This window comes from Littorina saxatilis, linkage group LG9 (assembly GCF_037325665.1).
Source record: "Littorina saxatilis isolate snail1 linkage group LG9, US_GU_Lsax_2.0, whole genome shotgun sequence".
NCBI lineage: Eukaryota > Metazoa > Mollusca > Gastropoda > Littorinimorpha > Littorinidae > Littorina > Littorina saxatilis.
In genome coordinates this window covers 60,451,815-60,469,314 of record NC_090253.1, presented here as the reverse complement: position 1 = coordinate 60,469,314, position 17,500 = coordinate 60,451,815, and the positions used below count along the sequence as shown (strand labels likewise).

The following is a 17,500-nucleotide window of genomic DNA, read 5'->3' as shown; positions in this document are numbered from 1 at the left end:
TTTGCCATACGCAGCCTTCAGCACAGCCACGGCGTGTCAGTCCAATCCTATGTGCAACAAGATGTACAGTTTATTGTGAGTGTTGTTGTTTTTGCCATACGCAGCCTTCAGCACGGCCACGGCGTGTCAGTTCAATCGTATGTGCAACAAGATGTACAGTTTATTGTGAGTGTTGTTGTTTTTGTCATACGCAGCCTTCAGCACGGCCACGGCGTGTCAATCCAATCGTATGTGCAACAAGATGTACAGTTTATTGTGAGTGTTGTTGTTTTTGTCATACGCAGCCTTCAGCACGGCCACGGCGTGTCAGTCCGATCGCATGTGCAACAAGATGTACAGTTTATTGTGAGTGTTGTTGTTTTTGTCATACGCAGCCTTCAGCACGGCCACGGCGTGTCTGTCCGATCGTATGTGCAACAAGATGTACAGTTTATTGTGAGTGTTGTTGTTTTTGTCATACGCAGCCTTCAGCACAGCCACGGCGTGTCAGTTCAATCGTATGTGCAACAAAATGTACAGTTTATTGTGAGTGTTGTTGTTTTTGTCATACGCAGCCTTCAGCACGGCCACGGCGTGTCAATCCAATCGTATGTGCAACAAGATGTACAGTTTATTGTGAGTGTTGTTGTTTTTGTCATACGCAGCCTTCAGCACGGCCACGGCGTGTCAATCCAATCGTATGTGCAACAAGATGTACAGTTTATTGTGAGTGTTGTTGTTTTTGTCATACGCAGCCTTCAGCACGGCCACGGCGTGTCAGTCCAATCGTATGTGCAACAAGATGTACAGTTTATTGTGAGTGTTGTTGTTTTTGTCATACGCAGCCTTCAGCACGGCCACGGCGCAGTGTCAGTCCAATCGTGGATGCAACAGGATGTACAGCCCGGTGTGCGGCTCTGACGGAAAGACGTACGGCAATGGATGCATGCTACTCAGGGCGCAAGATTGCGAGTAAGTATTCATCTGTGACTGTTTTATGCAGGGCTGGGTCTGAGGGGGTGTCCTAAATTCTAACAGCATCGGGAGGACTTTGCCAATCCGTGCACCCCAGCCGCTCATACACTAGGTCCAGCCTTGTTATGTCTGTCTGTCTGTATTTCCAGAGACATAGATCTGTCTGTCTGTTTGTCTGTCTGTCTATGTCTGTCTGTCCGTCTATGTCTGTCTGTCTATGTACGGCTCCGACGGCAACAGCTATAGCCATGAATGCGTGCCGCACAGGTCTTGGTGTGAAAATGGTCAATGTTACTTTGAGGTGATGGAAAGGGAATTCTTGACGTATTGTGATTATGGTCAATGTTAGCCTACTTTGACGTGTTGGAAAGGGAATTCTTGACGTATTGTGATTATGGTCAATGTTAGCCTACTTTGAGGTGTTGGAACGGGAATTCTTGACGTATTGTGATTATGGTCAATGTTAGCCTACTTTGAGGTGTTGGAACGGGAATTCTTGACGTATTGTGATTATGGTCAATGTTAGCCTACTTTGAGGTGTTGGAACGGGAATTCTTGACGTATTGTGATTATGGTCAATGTTAGCCTACTTTGAGGTGTTTTGAAAGGGAATTATTGACGTATTCTGATTATGCAATGAGTGTATGATATGTGTATTGGTCGCATATATTGAAAGAAAGGGATATTTAGGTGTGGGGTACGGAACTGCAGGCAGTACGAGAATGTTACTTTGTGGTGGAATGGGAATATACGACTATGATGTTCGAAAATAACTGTGCCGGGTTTGTATTGGTTGTGAAAGAGTAAATATCCTTGCTTTTAGTGAGAAAAAACAATCTTCACGTGTTTCCGGTACACGTGTTTCAGACACATCCTATAATGTCACGCCGGAGGGGAAATGTAACTTTCTTACGTGTCATTGGGATAAGGAACTCAGAATGAAAAATAGACTGTTTGTTTAAAAGAGTACTTGAATCAACCAAGCAATTAAAGTACGACGCGTTTACGATCACTGCCTCCATGTTCGACCGAATTCCGAATGAGAAGACGCCATGTTTGTTGGCCGACACACGTCACCCGATACTGATCGTCACGTGACGCTTGTAGACTCGGTAGCCAAGCGGCCAGTGCTGCAGTGATCGTGAGCCCCTGGAAAAACGTTATTTATTTTAATGCAATAAAGTGTGAGTTTTGACGAGGTTGTAATTATTCCGTTTGCAGTTCCACCATAACCAAGGAGAAGGACGGAGAGTGTTAGCTGTGGTCTCAGACAGCCTACACAATGACGTCACCATTGGCCCTGCACACGCTGAAACTCGGAACGAATTTTGCCTCTCCATCCTTTTTTCCGTTTACTGCTTGACGGTATTAATGGACACAGAAATCAGTGGATGTAGGAAATAAAATAGTTTTAGTTATAGTTTCATAATTTCTTGTCCCAGATGAATAAAAAATCAAAACTTGACTAAATGTAAAAAGTATGATCCCGATTACCCAACTTTCTTCCGTTTGTAAGAGCTTATCCTTTCCAAAACCCTTGTTAAAATTCAGTTCTTCCCAACACGAACAGGCACAGATTCTGCCGCTTACGTTCTTTTCACTGACTGTCTTTCGTTTCAGAAATGTCATATCATTAAAAATTTGAGCAAATTATTTTGATTTTCGACTTCATCAGCGTGTTTTTGAAAGAAAGAAAAACAAGTCGCTTAAGGCGAAATTACTACATTTAGTCAAGCTGTGGAACTCACAAAATGAAACTGAACGCAACGCAACGCAGCAAGACCGTATACTCGTAGCATCGTCACTCCACCGCCCGTGGCAAAGGCAGTGCACGTGGAATTGACAAGAAGAGCGGGGTATTCGTTGCGCTGAGAAGGATAGCACGCTTTTCTGTACCTCTCTTCGTTTTAACTTTCTGAGCGTGTTTTTAATCCAAACATATCATATCTATATATTTTTGGAATCAGGAACCGACAAGGAATAAGATGAAAGTGTTTTTAAATTGATTTCGAAAAAAAAATTTTGATAATAATTTTTATATATTTAATTTTCAGAGCTTGTTTTTAATCCGAATATAACATATTTATATGTTTTTGGAATCAGAACATGATGGAGAATAAGATAAACGTAAATTTGGATCGTTTTATAAATTTTTATTTTTTTTTACAATTTTCAGATTTTTAATGACCAAAGTCATTAATTAATTTTTAAGCCACCAAGCTGAAATGCAATACCGAACCCCGGGCTTCGTCGAAGAGTACTTGACCAAAATTTCAACCAATTTGGTTGAAAAATGAGGGCGTGACAGTGCCGCCTCAACTTTCACGAAAAGCCGGATATGACGTCATCAAAGACATTTATCCAAAAAATGAAAAAAACGTTCGGGGATTTCATACCCAGGAACTCTCATGTCAAATTTCATAAAGATCGGTCCAGTAGTTTAGTCTGAATCGCTCTACACACACACACACACACACACAGACACACAGACACACACACACACGCACATACACCACGACCCTCGTTTCGATTCCCCCTCGATGTTAAAATATTTAGTCAAAACTTGACTAAATATAAAAACAAGTCGCTTAAGGCGAAATTACTACATTTAGTCAAGCTGTGGAACTCACAAAATGAAACTGAACGCATTGCATTTTTTTCACAATGACCGTAGTCCGCCGCTCGTGCAAAAGGCAGTGAAATTAACGAGCCTGTTTAGCGCGGAAGTGGTTGCGCTGTGCTGCATAGCACACTTTTCTGTACCTCTCTTCGTTTGAACTTTCTGAGCGTGTTTTTAATCCAAACATATCATATCTATGTTTTTGGAATCAGGAACCGACAAGAAATAAAATGAAATTGTTTTTAAATAGATTTCGGAAAATTAATTTTAATCATAATTTTCATATTTTTAATTTTCAGAGTTTGTTTTCAATCTAAATATAACATATGTATATGTTTTTGGAATCAGAAAATGACGACGAATACGATGAAATTGCTTTTGGATCATTTAATAAAAAAATAATTTTGATTACAAGTTTCCGATTTTTAATGACCAAACTCATTCATTAGTTTTTAAGCCACCAAGCTGAAATGCAATACCAAAGTCCGGGCTTCGTCGAAGATTGCTTTGCCAAAATTTCAATCAATTTGATTGAAAAATAAGGGTGTGACAGTGTCGCCTCAACTTTTACAAAACGCCGGATATGACGTCATTAAAGGTATTTATCGAAAAAAAGAAAAAAACCTGCCGGGGATATCATTCCCAGAAACTCTCATGTCAAATTTCATAAAGATCGGTCCAGTAGTTTAGTCTGAATCGCTCTACACACACACACGCACAGACACACAGACACAGACACACATACACCACGACCCTCGTCTCGATTCCCCCTCTATGTTAAAACATTTAGTCAAAACTTGACTAAATGTAAAAAGAGCGAGAAAGTGACACAAAGAGAGAGAGAGAGACAGACAGAGAGAGAGAGACAGAGACAGAGATACAGAGACATATACAGAGTGAGACATACAGACAGACAGACAGACAAACAGACAGACAAACGACAGAGACAGAGACCCAGACAGACAGACAGACAGGCGGCCACAGATAGATACACACAGACACACAGACAAGCAAAAAGACAGAAGAAAAGACAGGCTGTGCCGACACTTACCTCACATTTTTTATGTTCTAGGGAAAACCAAAACACAAGCACGCACAACAATTAATAAGCACTCATATAGAGACTCACACAGGGACGTCCACACACAGGGACACACACACTCACACACACACACACACACACACACGCTCACTCACACACACACGCTCACTCACACACACACACACTGACACACACACACACACTCACACACATACACACACACACACACTGACACACACACACACACACACACACACACACACACACACACACACACACACACACACACACACACGCTCACTGACACACACACACACACACACGCTCACTGACACACACACACACTGACACACACACACACACACACACTGACACACTGACTTACACACACACACACACACTGACACACACACACGAACACACACACTGACACACAGACACACACTCACACACACACTGACACACACACGCACACACACTGACACACACACACACTGACACACACACACACACACACTCACACACACACTGAGATACACTGACACACACACACACGCTCACTCACACACACACACACTGACACACACACACAAACACACACCCCCCCTACATACACACACACTAACATGCACACAATGATAAATTTGTTTTCTAGAATCGACAGTTGGAATAGTTCAATGAATTAATTTCACAAATCAACTTAGCCGTCTGTCAGTAACCAAATTTATCAAAAAGAAAATCGCGCTGTGTGCAGAATACAACGAGGCTGCACAGCTGAATCCTACACAGCTGAATCCTACACAGCTGAATCCTACACAGCTGAATCCTACACTAACACAACACATCTCGAGCACTTTCATTCAAGGAGTCAATACATTGTAGATTCTATAAAATCAACCTTACATCCTTTTGCTCCAAAATAATTGTTTTTGCGAGACTAGCGAATTAATGAAGATATTAGTTCAGATGATATTGACTAATTAATTATAGTCAGGAATCCGAAATTTCCGACGCTTATTTTGGGACGAGATCGATGACATGGACAAAGCGTTCTTCTTCTTCTTCAGCGTTCCACAATTGTCTGGTTACGTGTGAGCTTGTTTGCCCATTTGGGTTCCCCACACTATACTCTGAGAGGATAGTCAGCTCACTCCGCTTTTGTTGGGTAGGCATGCTGGGTATTTTCGTGTTTCCATAACCCACCGAACTCCGACATGGATTACAGGATCTTTTCCGTGCGCACTTGGTCTTGTGCTTGCGTGTACACACGAAGGGGGTTAAGTCACTAGCAAAGCGTTCAAATTGCTAGAGGAGCTCTGATCTGTAGAATTAAGCACTTCCTGAACTGCCACACCAGGAAGTTATTCTTTATTGCCCATATTCAATCTGTTATTGATTACGCATCCACTTTATGGGACTCAGCAAGTGAACATTTTTTAAAACCACTTAGCAGATTACATAAAAGAGCACTAAAAGTAGTTTGCTACTGAATCATCTCGTTAAGTAAAAAGGCATACAAAACCGCCAGACGTCTTTTGCTACTGAATCATCTCGTTAAGTAAAAAGGCATACAAAACCGCCAGACGTCTTTTGCTACTGAATCATATCGTTGAGTAAAAAGCCATACAAAACCGTCGGACGTCAGTCGTTGCTTAATCTTATCGCTGAGTAAAAGCATACAAGTTGAACGTCGGACGTCAGTCATTGCAATGAATCATGTTGTTGTTTCTTCATCTGGCTGTCCACCCTCCGTCAATCACAATGGACGACCCCGTCATCTGGTTCGCTGCTGGTGAGCACAGGAAGCTGACCAGTTCCCCGATCTGTACGCATGACAATATAAAACGTGAGTAACTCATCGGGCATGACCAAGTTAGGGACACGCTCAGTCAGTGCTTCTGATATCTGAGGTTCAAGAAAACAGGTTGCGCAATAATACAGCGGTGTGAGCAAAATTAATTGTTTAGTTTTTAGTTGATAAACAAAATGTTTTATGCAGTTATGAATTTTGATTTCACAATATTTATGATTTATCACTAATTTCTTCTTATATGATCTCAACATCTCCCTAAAATCACACCAACCCCCTCCCAACCACCCGCACGCCCCCCCCCCCCCCCCCCCCCATCCCCCTAACCTTTCTTTCCCACAGGAAAATAACCACGCCGTTATGCACTGGGAGTTATGAAATCAGAACAGAAATAAAAACAATGAAAACTAAGACACATATCCATGATTAACTATCACATATCCATGATTAACTATCACATATCCATGATTAACTATCACATATCCATGATTAACTATCACATATCCATGATTAACTATCACATATCCATGATTAACTATCACATATCCATGAATAACTATCACATATCCATGATTAACTATCACATAACGCAGTCGAGGCGCGAGCAGGTAAAGCATACAAAAGAGTAAACTGTGCTAACTGAATAAATGGGTGAAAAAAGTGAACGAAAACACTCACATCCTGAACTTTGACCGGCTCCTCCGTTGCATGGTTGCTCACCATCTGCCGCTGCAACATCAAGCATGAAAACATCAAAGAGAAAAAGATAATTAAAGTGAAGAGTTCACAGAGAGAGAGAGAGAGAGAGAGAGAGAGAGAGAGAGAGAGAGAGAGAGAGAGAGAGAGAGAGAGAGAGAGAATACGGAATACGAAATATTACTTGGAATTGGCCTAAGGGCCCTTTTCAAGGGCGAACACAAGTAACTAAAAAATAATCCAACCAGTATGTGCTAAAATCTTACACATGAAGAAATTAAGGTGTGTTTTTTCTAGAACTTATTGCAACTTTGAAAGAAATTATCAAATATGTTGCAATGTTAACCATCACATCGTCATTTCTGTACTTCAACAACTGAGCTGTATTGAATATGTGTGACTGTGGCAGGTACTTAACGAAAACAATCAATCATTTTCACGTTCAGGCTTTCAAAATATCCTGTTCATGTCCACACCCATAAATTTAGACGTGAACAAAACCGAAGCGGTACAAAAGCATTCTTATCTTGGATAGCCAGGTGATTTAACCCCTGTGATCGAGCAAGACGTGCATGATCAGCTTTCTTAGAAAACATCTTATCAGGTTGCTTAAAAACATACGACAGCGACTGACCCTAAAAATCGACTTCCCTAATAGTTTACCCTGCTAAACGTACCATTATCCCCATTCTGAAAAAAAAAAACCATCAGAAGAGGTTAAAGTGATTATACTTTGAAAATTATGCGTGTTGAGTGATATGTAAGCGTTGTTTGATAGGTAATTTCAGAATGTGTTGAAACAATTGCGAACCAATTAGAGAAATCAATAGGACAGACTTTATGATACAGAATTTTGAATATGATGACATGCCAAGAATTATACCCCCATTCCACACAACCGTTCTAGGTCCCGTCCCCGTACCGACCAAGGACGGCTGAAACAACAATGGAACGCTGCGCAAACGGCCGTTTTGGGCATCTTTGAGCCGCAGCGTCTGACCATAGTGGCAGCCGTCTGGGAACGAAAGCTAGAACGGATGTGTGGAATGTGGGATTGACAACTCAGTGTGTGAGAGCGCTACCGTTGCGTTACTGTTGTTTTAAGTTCCTTGAACGATCCAAGCGTTCCGTTACCGTTCATTCTGATCGGGAGGGGAACGGCTAAAATATTAAACATGCAGCCCAAACTCAACCGTCCCTACCGACCCTACCGTTCAAAGCAGTTCCGTTAACGATCATTTAAGTTCCATTGCGGTTCCCTCCCGATCCCTCCCGTGCCCGCACCGTTCCTTGGTCGGTACGGGAACGGTTGTGTGGAGTGGGGTTATTAGATCAACGAGGGTTGGGTAATTGAATGGGGCATCTGACCAGTCAATTACATTCACACGACCTAGTTTCGAAGCGGTAATAATCCCTGGTTTACGTTTGTTGTCATGATGTATTTCTGTTTGATTTATTGTGACGAGTCTTTCCGACAAGGCTGGGAATAGCGTAATAACAGGACGCTTTCGTAGGCAAAAATGTGATCACTTTCTCGATTCACAGGAAAATAATTCCTAGGGCATCCGATCGATTTTAACCAAACAATTACACAATGCCGAGCACAGTCCACACTCTCACATATCAAACACTTAAAATAATTGACCGTGTCAATTTTGCACCGCCCTGCTAAACGTACCATAACCCCCATTCTGAAAGAAAACATTAGAAGAGGTAAATATGTGATCATACTTTGAAAATTATGCATGTTGAGTGATATGTAAGCGCTGTTTCAAAGTGTTCACAATCTGCCATGTTTGAAAATGAATATAAGTATACCTTCAGAAAATGTTAAATCGATATACTCCAGTACAATTAGTTGCATTCTGCCCCCCCCCCCACCCCCACACCCCCCCACACACACACACACACACACTTACCCTTGCTTCCTCATAGGATATTCCTTGTTCCCGACTCCGTGCTTCTGCTTGTTGAATGAATACTGAAAGGCATAAGACATCCGATAAAAATATATTTATTTCATGTTTGTTTTATTTACACACACACACACACACACACACACACACACACACACACACACACACACACACACACACACACACACGCGCACATACATGCAGAGCAACCGAGAGACGGACAAACAGAAGCAGCATAGAGACGTACACATAGAGACGCAGAGACATAAACATGAAAAGTGAATGTCATTACTAACAACAACAAGACATAAACATGAAAAGTGAATGTCATTACTAACAACAACAAGACATAAACATGAAAAGTGAATGTCATTACTAACAACAACAAGACATAAACATGAAAAGTGAATGTCATTACTAACAACAACAAGACATAAACATGAAAAGTGAATGCCATTACTAACAACAACAAGACATAAACATGAAAAGTGAATGCCATTACTAACAACAACAAGACATTGACATGAAAAGTGAATGCCATTACTAACAACAACAAGACATTGACATGAAAAGTGAATGCCATTACTAACAACAACAAGACATTGACATGAAAAGTGAATGTCATTACTAACAACAACAAGACATAGACATGAAAAGTGAATGCCATTACTAACAACAAAAAGACATAGACATGAAAAGTGAATGCCATTACTAACAACAAGACATTGACATGAAAAGTGAATGCCATTACTAACAACAACAAGACATAAACATGAAAAGTGAATGTCATTACTAACAACAACAAGACATAAACATGAAAAGTGAATGTCATTACTAACAACAAGACATAAACATGAAAAGTGAATGCCATTACTAACAACAACAAGACATTGACATGAAAAGTGAATGCCATTACTAACAACAACAAGACATAAACATGAAAAGTGAATGCCATTACTAACAACAACAAGACATAAACATGAAAAGTGAATGCCATTACTAACAACAACAAGACATTGACATGAAAAGTGAATGTCATTACTAACAACAAAAAGAAAGCACAACAGCAACCAGTGTGGGAAAAGTCTTCAGCAAATTTTCGTCAGACAGTCGCTGACTATCATTAATTTGTTTCCCTCAGTATAAACTATAATTCATTTCTAAAGGACGTAAAGGATATGTATGGGTTGTAGGCACAGAGACAGAGACAGAGGCAGAGAGAGAGAGACAGAGACAGAGACAGAGGCACAGAGAGAGAGACAGAGACAGAGGCAGAGACAGAGAGAGAGACAGAGACAGAGGCACAGAGAGAGAGACAGAGACAGAGGCAGAGACAGAGAGAGAGGCAGAGAGAGAGACAGAGGCAGAGACAGAGACGGGCAGAGAGAGAGACAGAGACAGAGAGACAGAGACAGGCAGAGAGAGAGACAGAGAGAGAGACAGAGAGAGAGTGAGAGACAGAGAGACAGAGACAAAGGCAGAGAGAGGAAGAGAGACAGAGACAGAGGCAGAGAGAGAGACAGAGAGAGAGACAGAGACAGAGGCAGAGACAGAGATACAAACAGATAGAGAATAAAACGACACAAAAGAAATCATCAAAGACATATCTGACTTGGTGTCTCCACCCATCCGGGACAGACAGCGTTACATGTGACTCCAGTCTTGGCCGTCTCCAACGCTACCACCTGTGTGACACACGCAATCATGTCACAGATGATCTTTAACTGTACACTAAAGTTTGGCAGCGTTACTTTCCCATGGCAGAACTGAAACGTATTTCTCTCATCCAGAACCAGATCGACTGCTTACTTTCCAAAATGCCGAAGAAAAAACAACAATGGCAAGTTACTGGAACGTTAAATTTAAGATAAAATGTTTTTGTGGTTTTTTTGGTCGTAAATTAAACGTTCACAATATTTACTCTTTTTGGTTTTTGATTCTGTAGTTATCAACCTAGCGATGACCCCTGAGTGTTAACTGCAATCTAACACAGTGTCTTCCCTCTTGGAAACTATCTCATTTTTAGTATTGTATACTTGGAGTTCAAGTAGTATGACGTGTGTTTTGAAGGCATTGAAAGAGATTAACACTAGTCATGTGTCAGTAACGGAACTAGTTCACCAAATAATGCCCACACTGCACATAAAGTTGCCACATTGAAAGAGATTAACACTAGTCATGTGTCCGTAACGGGACTAGTTTACCAAATAATGCCCACACTGCACATAAAGTTGCCACATTGAAAGAGATTAACATTAGTCATGTGTCCGTAACGGAACTAGTTCACCAAATAATGCCCACACTGCACATAAAGTTGCCACATTGAAAGAGATTAACACTAGTCATGTGTCCGTAACGGAACTAGTTCACCAAATAATGCCCACACTGCACATAAAGTTGCCACATTGAAAGAGATTAACACTAGTCATGTGTCAGTAACGGAACTAGTTCACCAAATAATGCCCACACTGCACATAAAGTTGCCACATTGAAAAATGTTCGGAGTGTATCCGCCTGGAAGGATGCTCTTATACAGACAGTGGAACCCCCGTTTTCAGACACCCCCCCCCCCCAGTTTGAGATTTCCCCCTTTTTAAGACCTTACCAATTCAGGCTGTCTGTTCATAACCTCTGTACTGTAAGTTTACCTCCATCTTAAGACTCCCTCCTTTTTAAGACCTTACCAATTCAGGCTGTCTGTTCATAACCTCTGTACTGTAAGTTTACCTCCATCTTAAGACTCCCTCCTTTTTAGACCTTATCAATTCAGGCTGTCTGTTCATAACCTCTGTACTGTAAGTTTACCTCCATTTTAAGACTTCCCCCTTTTTAAGACCTTACCAATTCAGGCTGTCTGAACATAACCTCTGTACTGTAAGTTTACCTCCATTTTAAGACTCCCTCCTTTTTTAAGACTTAATTTTCTCAGATTGTTGTAGGTCTTAAAATGGGGGCTCCACTGTATCTAGGGAAAAAGCCTGGACTGGTCTAAGGGGACGGGTGTAAGGGGACTGGTCATAGGGGACGGGTCTAAGGGGACGGGTGTAAGGGGACTGGTCTAAGGGGACTGGTCTAAGGGGACTGGTCTAAGGGGACGGGTGTAAGGGGACTGGTCATAGGGGACGCACTAGATGGTCGACACGGGAAGTAAGGTACCTTTGACTGGTAGTTTTGGTGTTCCAGTATTTTTTTTTTTACTCTTTTTTTCTTCTTTTTTTTTTTTTTTTTTAACATGTATATGCTGTACATTACAGGACATCACCTAAACAAGGGGACACAAACACAAAACAGAAACACACTTGGACAATTTAAACTCTTTTTACTCCACAGAAGGATTTGTATATCTGGAAACTTAACCCGGTCAAGCTCAGCATGTGGAGAAATAATGTTGCTTTTTGGCCATTCTCATAATCATCGGTCCACGCATAGACCAAATAGCCTGGACCGCCTACTCGTCACGTGACCCTTCGAGGTTACGACTCTCGACTTTCAGGGGCGCGTCGCGTCCTGTTTGAAAGGCGAGCGATTCGAAGACAGTGAAAAGAAAGCACGCTCCAGTTATTTGTGACAATGGGAGGTGACAATGAACTGGATTTTCCAAAACTCCAAACTAAACTTAACAAAACTCATCGAAAAACATGTTCCATATGCACTTTTGCTGAGTTTATTTTAGCATTTTCAGAACTTACCTCGGCAACTTCGTCCATGTTTACAATCGACACCGGATATCACGTCCCCCTGATTTCTGAAAGGCTTGTAAGCGTAGGTTCCTAAATGGGAGAGGCCGCTACCTCGTAATAGAGAGAAAGAGCGGAGAGAGAGCTTGTTGGCGGTCCAGGATAAATGGTCTATGGTCCCCGCTATCGCTCATGAGACCCGAAGGGAAGGAACTCATTTTGACCTGAGTTCAGGATGGCCTTTTGGCATGCAATGTTTTGCACAGTTACTCAATATAACTTATAAAGTCACAAATATCTTTACTTTGGTCAGTCCGATGACGCCATGTTTAGCGCTGACGTAGGCTGCTTTGTAGGGGGAGGCCACCAGTCCGTGAACTGACGCAATGTTGACGATTCGCCCCCAGCCTGCGAGCAAAACAAAATTTCTATCTTTAAATGTATGTTTTCATTCATTTGTATTGGGCCCCTATTATTTAGTTACTGACTTACTTATTTACTTACTTTCCGAGGCGGGGACGTAGCTCAGTTGGAAGCGCGGTCGCCTTATAACCTGGGTTCGAAGCCGGGTATGTCCAAAAGTCATCTTCCTTCAAACTCTTCCAGGTTTCCAAACTCCCCCGTGTGCACGCATTCACAAGACAAGATCCCAAGTTCACTTCGAAGGGCTTGGAAAGCACAAAACACACACACGCAAGAAAACGCGCACGCAGACAAATCTTAGGCAGCGCTACTATGTCGCTGCTCACTATTCAAAGGGAACGCAGCCCGAATATTAATACTAAAACAACGTTCTTCAATAGCGCTATTCACCGCCAGATAGCAGTCACAAGACGCTTTACACACACAAAATGGACATTAAAATTGAACATTTCACACATATAAAAAGTTAGGCAATTACAAAGCACGAATACCCTTGAAGAGATTCCCCAAGGGCAATAAATTTAAGTACATCAAATACCATCTCCCCATTGCACTGACCTCTGTCCACCATGGCGGGCAGGAGGCGCTGGGTGAGGAGGAAGGGGGCGGTCAGATGGACGGTCAGCATCTTCTGCCACGTGTCCAGGCTGAACTGGGTCACGTCACTCACACTCTGGAACCCTGCACAAACATCACAATCAAAGATCAAGAATGGTAAGTGGGGGGAAAAATCTTTTTTAATCTTTTTATTTTTTATTCTGAATGTTGGCAGTCTATCTGTCTTTGGAATTGTGCACACAGATCGTCACTAGTATGAAGGCACAGTCCCCGTGTCATCGGATAGTCACCATCTCAAATTTGACAAGGTTTGTACAATTAAGGATTAGATCATCCATCCACTTTGACGCATATGAAGGGCCGGTGTCACAAACTGAAACCTCTGCTGAACAATCCTTCTCATTGCGGTCAATGCGCATGCGCCAATCTTAATTGGACTTAAAACATGCGACCCTTTGACCGAACGAACCGTGGGTTAGGGTTAGGGTTAGGATTAGGAGTAAGGGTTAGGGTTAGGGTTAGGTTGTTCACGACCTGATTAATCTCCCCATGTTAGCGCATGCGCATTGACCGCAATGAGAAGGATTGTTCAAGCAGAGTTTTCAGTTCGTGACACCGGATCCAGGGGGGGGGGGGTCCACCCCCCTCCCCCCCCCGGCCTGACCATGTTCCTCTTCCTAGGGTCAGTAAAGAAAAGAATAGTTTTGTTTTGCCTTTAAAACTCAAGTACTCTGAGAATGCGCCAGATTGCACATATTTTAGTCTAGATTTCAAAAATATTCCGGACCCCCCTTTGAGGTTGCACCCTCAACTAAAGTTGGGACACCCCGCCCTCCCCCCTCCCCCCCCTCCCCCCCTCCCTCACTAAGGTCCGGCCCTGCATATGTATTTTATAAATCAGCAGCCTGAGCTTTCTATATATATGCACGTAAATGCTGTCCTGAACTAAGCCCGAAGTTGATTTCGCGAAGACTTTGCAAATCCTTTTCTACCAAAAATTCAGGACCAAAGCTTTCCTGTGGAAAGGTTCGCTCACCAGCGTTGTTGACGAGAATGTCGGGAGTTTTCGGAAAGACCCGGCTGATGGACTCGGCCATTTTGTCGATACTGCTGACGTCACACAGATCTGCATCCTCCCAGTGACAGCGAACCTTGTGGCTGCATGTTATCAGAAAGTATCATCACGCATGCACACTGGGGAGATGCACAACTAGCACATAATGACGACCTAGCCTGTTTAAAACTCGAGGCAATAGGAATTCCGTGATTATCCAAAACGCTAAGAGAGAGAGAGAGAGAGAGAGAGAGAGAGAGAGAGAGAGAGAGAGAGAGAGAGAGAGAGACAGAGAGGGAGAAGAGAGAGAATGAGAGAGAGAGAGAGAGAGACACACACACACACACACACACACATACACACACACACACACACACATACAAACACACACACGTACACACACACTGAGGCTACAGACGGGCGAACATAGGCTACAGACCGACAGAAATCGCAGAATGAAGAGGCAAATGCAAAGCGAATGAAATGAAAGAAAGAAAAAAATCAACCAAGAACCAATCACAGGTAGTCCAAACAAGCACAATACCTTTCCACCTTTGCTTTGGCTTGTTTGATGACGTCATCGTCGCCAAAACCGTGCAGGATGACGTCACAACCACGAGACGCAAGCGTCCCGGCTATCCCCAACCCAATGCCACTTGTTGATCCTGTGACTAGAGCCAACCGGCCCGCCAGGCTGGCTGAAACCGGAAAATGTCACACAGGACTGAGCAGAGATTGCTACAGTATCTCTGGACTGAGGTAACCGGAAAGATGACTATTTTTGTTTGTTTGTTTGTTTGTTTGCTCTGTTGGTGTGTGTGTCTGCGTGTACAGTGCATGCATTGCGTGTTAATGATATACGATACCAATACATGTACAGCCAAATACTAAATAGTGACCATGCTAGTAATTTCTCCCACTCGGGCTTTACATCTGTAGACTACAGCGTGGACTATCTGATTCTGAGCTGAAACTTTGTATGATTAACATTGGGCAGGGACGCCTGGTCAGTCCTCTGGCTGTGTATCGATACGAGTGAACTCACGCTACGTGCTTGTAACAGATGTGAACAGAATGGCGTTTGAAGGATTTACAAGGGGAAACCCCTTTTCAAGAACCCCCCCCCCCCCCTTTTTATATTTAGTCAAGTTTTGACTAAATATTTTAACATCGAGGGGGAATCGAAACGAGGGTCGTGGTGTATGTGCGTGTGTGCGTGCGTGTGTACGTGTGCGTGCGTGTGTGTGTGTGTGTGTGTGTGTGTGTGTAGAGCGATTCAGACTAAACTACTGGACCGATCTTTATGAAATTTGACATGAGAGTTCCTGGGTATGAAATCCCCGAACGTTTTTTTCATTTTTTTGATAAATGTCTTTGATGACGTCATATCCGGCTTTTCGTGAAAGTTGAGGCGGCACTGTCACGCCCTCATTTTTCAACCAAATTGGTTGAAATTTTGGTCAAGTAATCTTCGACGAAGCCCGGACTTCGGTATTGCATTTCAGCTTGGTGGCTTAAAAATTAATTGATGACTTTGGTCATTAAAAATCTGAAAATTGTAAAAAAAAATAAAAATTTATAAAACGATCCAAATTTACGTTTATCTTATTCTCCATCATTTGCTGATTCCAAAAACATATAAATATGTTATATTCGGATTAAAAACAAGCTCTGAAAATTAAATATATAAAAATTATTATCAAAAATTTTTTTTCGAAATCAATTTAAAAACACTTTCATCTTATTCCTTGTCGGTTCCTCATTCCAAAAATATATAGATATGATATGTTTGGATTAAAAACACGCTCAGAAAGTTAAAACGAAGAGAGGTACAGAAAAGCGTGCTATCCTTCTCAGCGCAACGAATACCCCGCTCTTCTTATGTCAATTCCACGGGCACTGCCTTTGCCACGGGCGGTGGAGTGACGATGCTACGAGTATACGGTCTTGCTGCGTTGCGTTGCGTTCAGTTTCATTCTGTGAGTTCGACAGCTACTTGACTAAATATTGTATTTTCACCTTACGCGACTTGTTTTTAATTTCCGGATTTTCTTAACACCATCCGCCTTTTGCTAACGTACTGTTCATAATTAAGCTGTATACCTCCATTTTAAGACCCCCTTTCGTTGAAGACCAGGTTTTCCTTTGGGGGTCTTAAAATGGGGCCGGTTCCACTGCATTTGGCTGTATGATTTCAGTTACAAATACACGGGCGGAATGGTTCGTGAAGTGATCAGCAGGCCTAAACACTGGGGCAAGGCAAGGGAGCTAACCTTGCATTGACGATCACACTTCGCTCGGTCAAGATAATGCTGTACGTGATACAGTGGAACTTGTCTCTTTAGACCTCCAAAAGTCTGCAAAAATCAGGTCTTAAAATGGAGGTGGTCCTATCTGTCTGAGAAAACAGGGCCTTGAAATGGAAGGAAGGAGGGGGTGGGGGGGAGTTTGAAATCTTGGGTGGGTATAGTGGGGGTGGGTGGTCTGAAAAGGGGGCGGGGGGGGGGGGGAAGTTCCACTGTAATACCTTCATAAAAAAATGTGTGTCACATTGACAGCCGGAAAATCAAGAGTGTTTTGGCAGTATCACAGTCACAGTCGCAGTATCACAGTCACAGTATCACAGTCACAGTATCACAGTCAGTCACAGTATCACAGTCAGTCACAGTATCACAGTCACAGTCGCAGTATCACAGTCACAGTATCACTGTCACAGTATCACAGTCGATCAAATTCAAAATGCCAGCAAA

The 17,500-nt window shown here is 42.4% G+C and overlaps 2 protein-coding genes across 3 annotated transcripts in view; one reads left to right on the top strand and one right to left on the bottom strand.

Moving 5' to 3' along the window:
- Nucleotides 1-2,607, top strand: part of LOC138976680 (protease inhibitor 2-like) — a 4,128-nt gene extending 1,521 nt beyond the window's left edge. For both annotated transcript variants that reach the window (XM_070349555.1, XM_070349556.1), the window contains exons 3-4: nucleotides 825-951; nucleotides 2,176-2,607. In XM_070349555.1, the coding sequence (XP_070205656.1) occupies nucleotides 825-951; nucleotides 2,176-2,212 (164 nt within the window). In that variant the 3' untranslated portion in view covers nucleotides 2,213-2,607. The remainder of the gene's footprint in view (nucleotides 1-824; nucleotides 952-2,175) is intronic.
- Nucleotides 2,608-5,255: 2,648 nt separating this feature from the next.
- Nucleotides 5,256-17,500, bottom strand: part of LOC138976679 (D-beta-hydroxybutyrate dehydrogenase-like) — a 12,670-nt gene continuing 425 nt past the window's right edge. The window contains exons 2-9 of the mRNA XM_070349554.1: nucleotides 15,295-15,448; nucleotides 14,733-14,854; nucleotides 13,697-13,819; nucleotides 13,020-13,123; nucleotides 10,651-10,723; nucleotides 9,042-9,103; nucleotides 7,105-7,155; nucleotides 5,256-6,439 (exon numbers count right to left, since the gene is read on the bottom strand). Of these exons, the coding sequence (XP_070205655.1) occupies nucleotides 6,347-6,439; nucleotides 7,105-7,155; nucleotides 9,042-9,103; nucleotides 10,651-10,723; nucleotides 13,020-13,123; nucleotides 13,697-13,819; nucleotides 14,733-14,854; nucleotides 15,295-15,448 (782 nt within the window). The 3' untranslated portion in view covers nucleotides 5,256-6,346. The remainder of the gene's footprint in view (nucleotides 6,440-7,104; nucleotides 7,156-9,041; nucleotides 9,104-10,650; nucleotides 10,724-13,019; nucleotides 13,124-13,696; nucleotides 13,820-14,732; nucleotides 14,855-15,294; nucleotides 15,449-17,500) is intronic.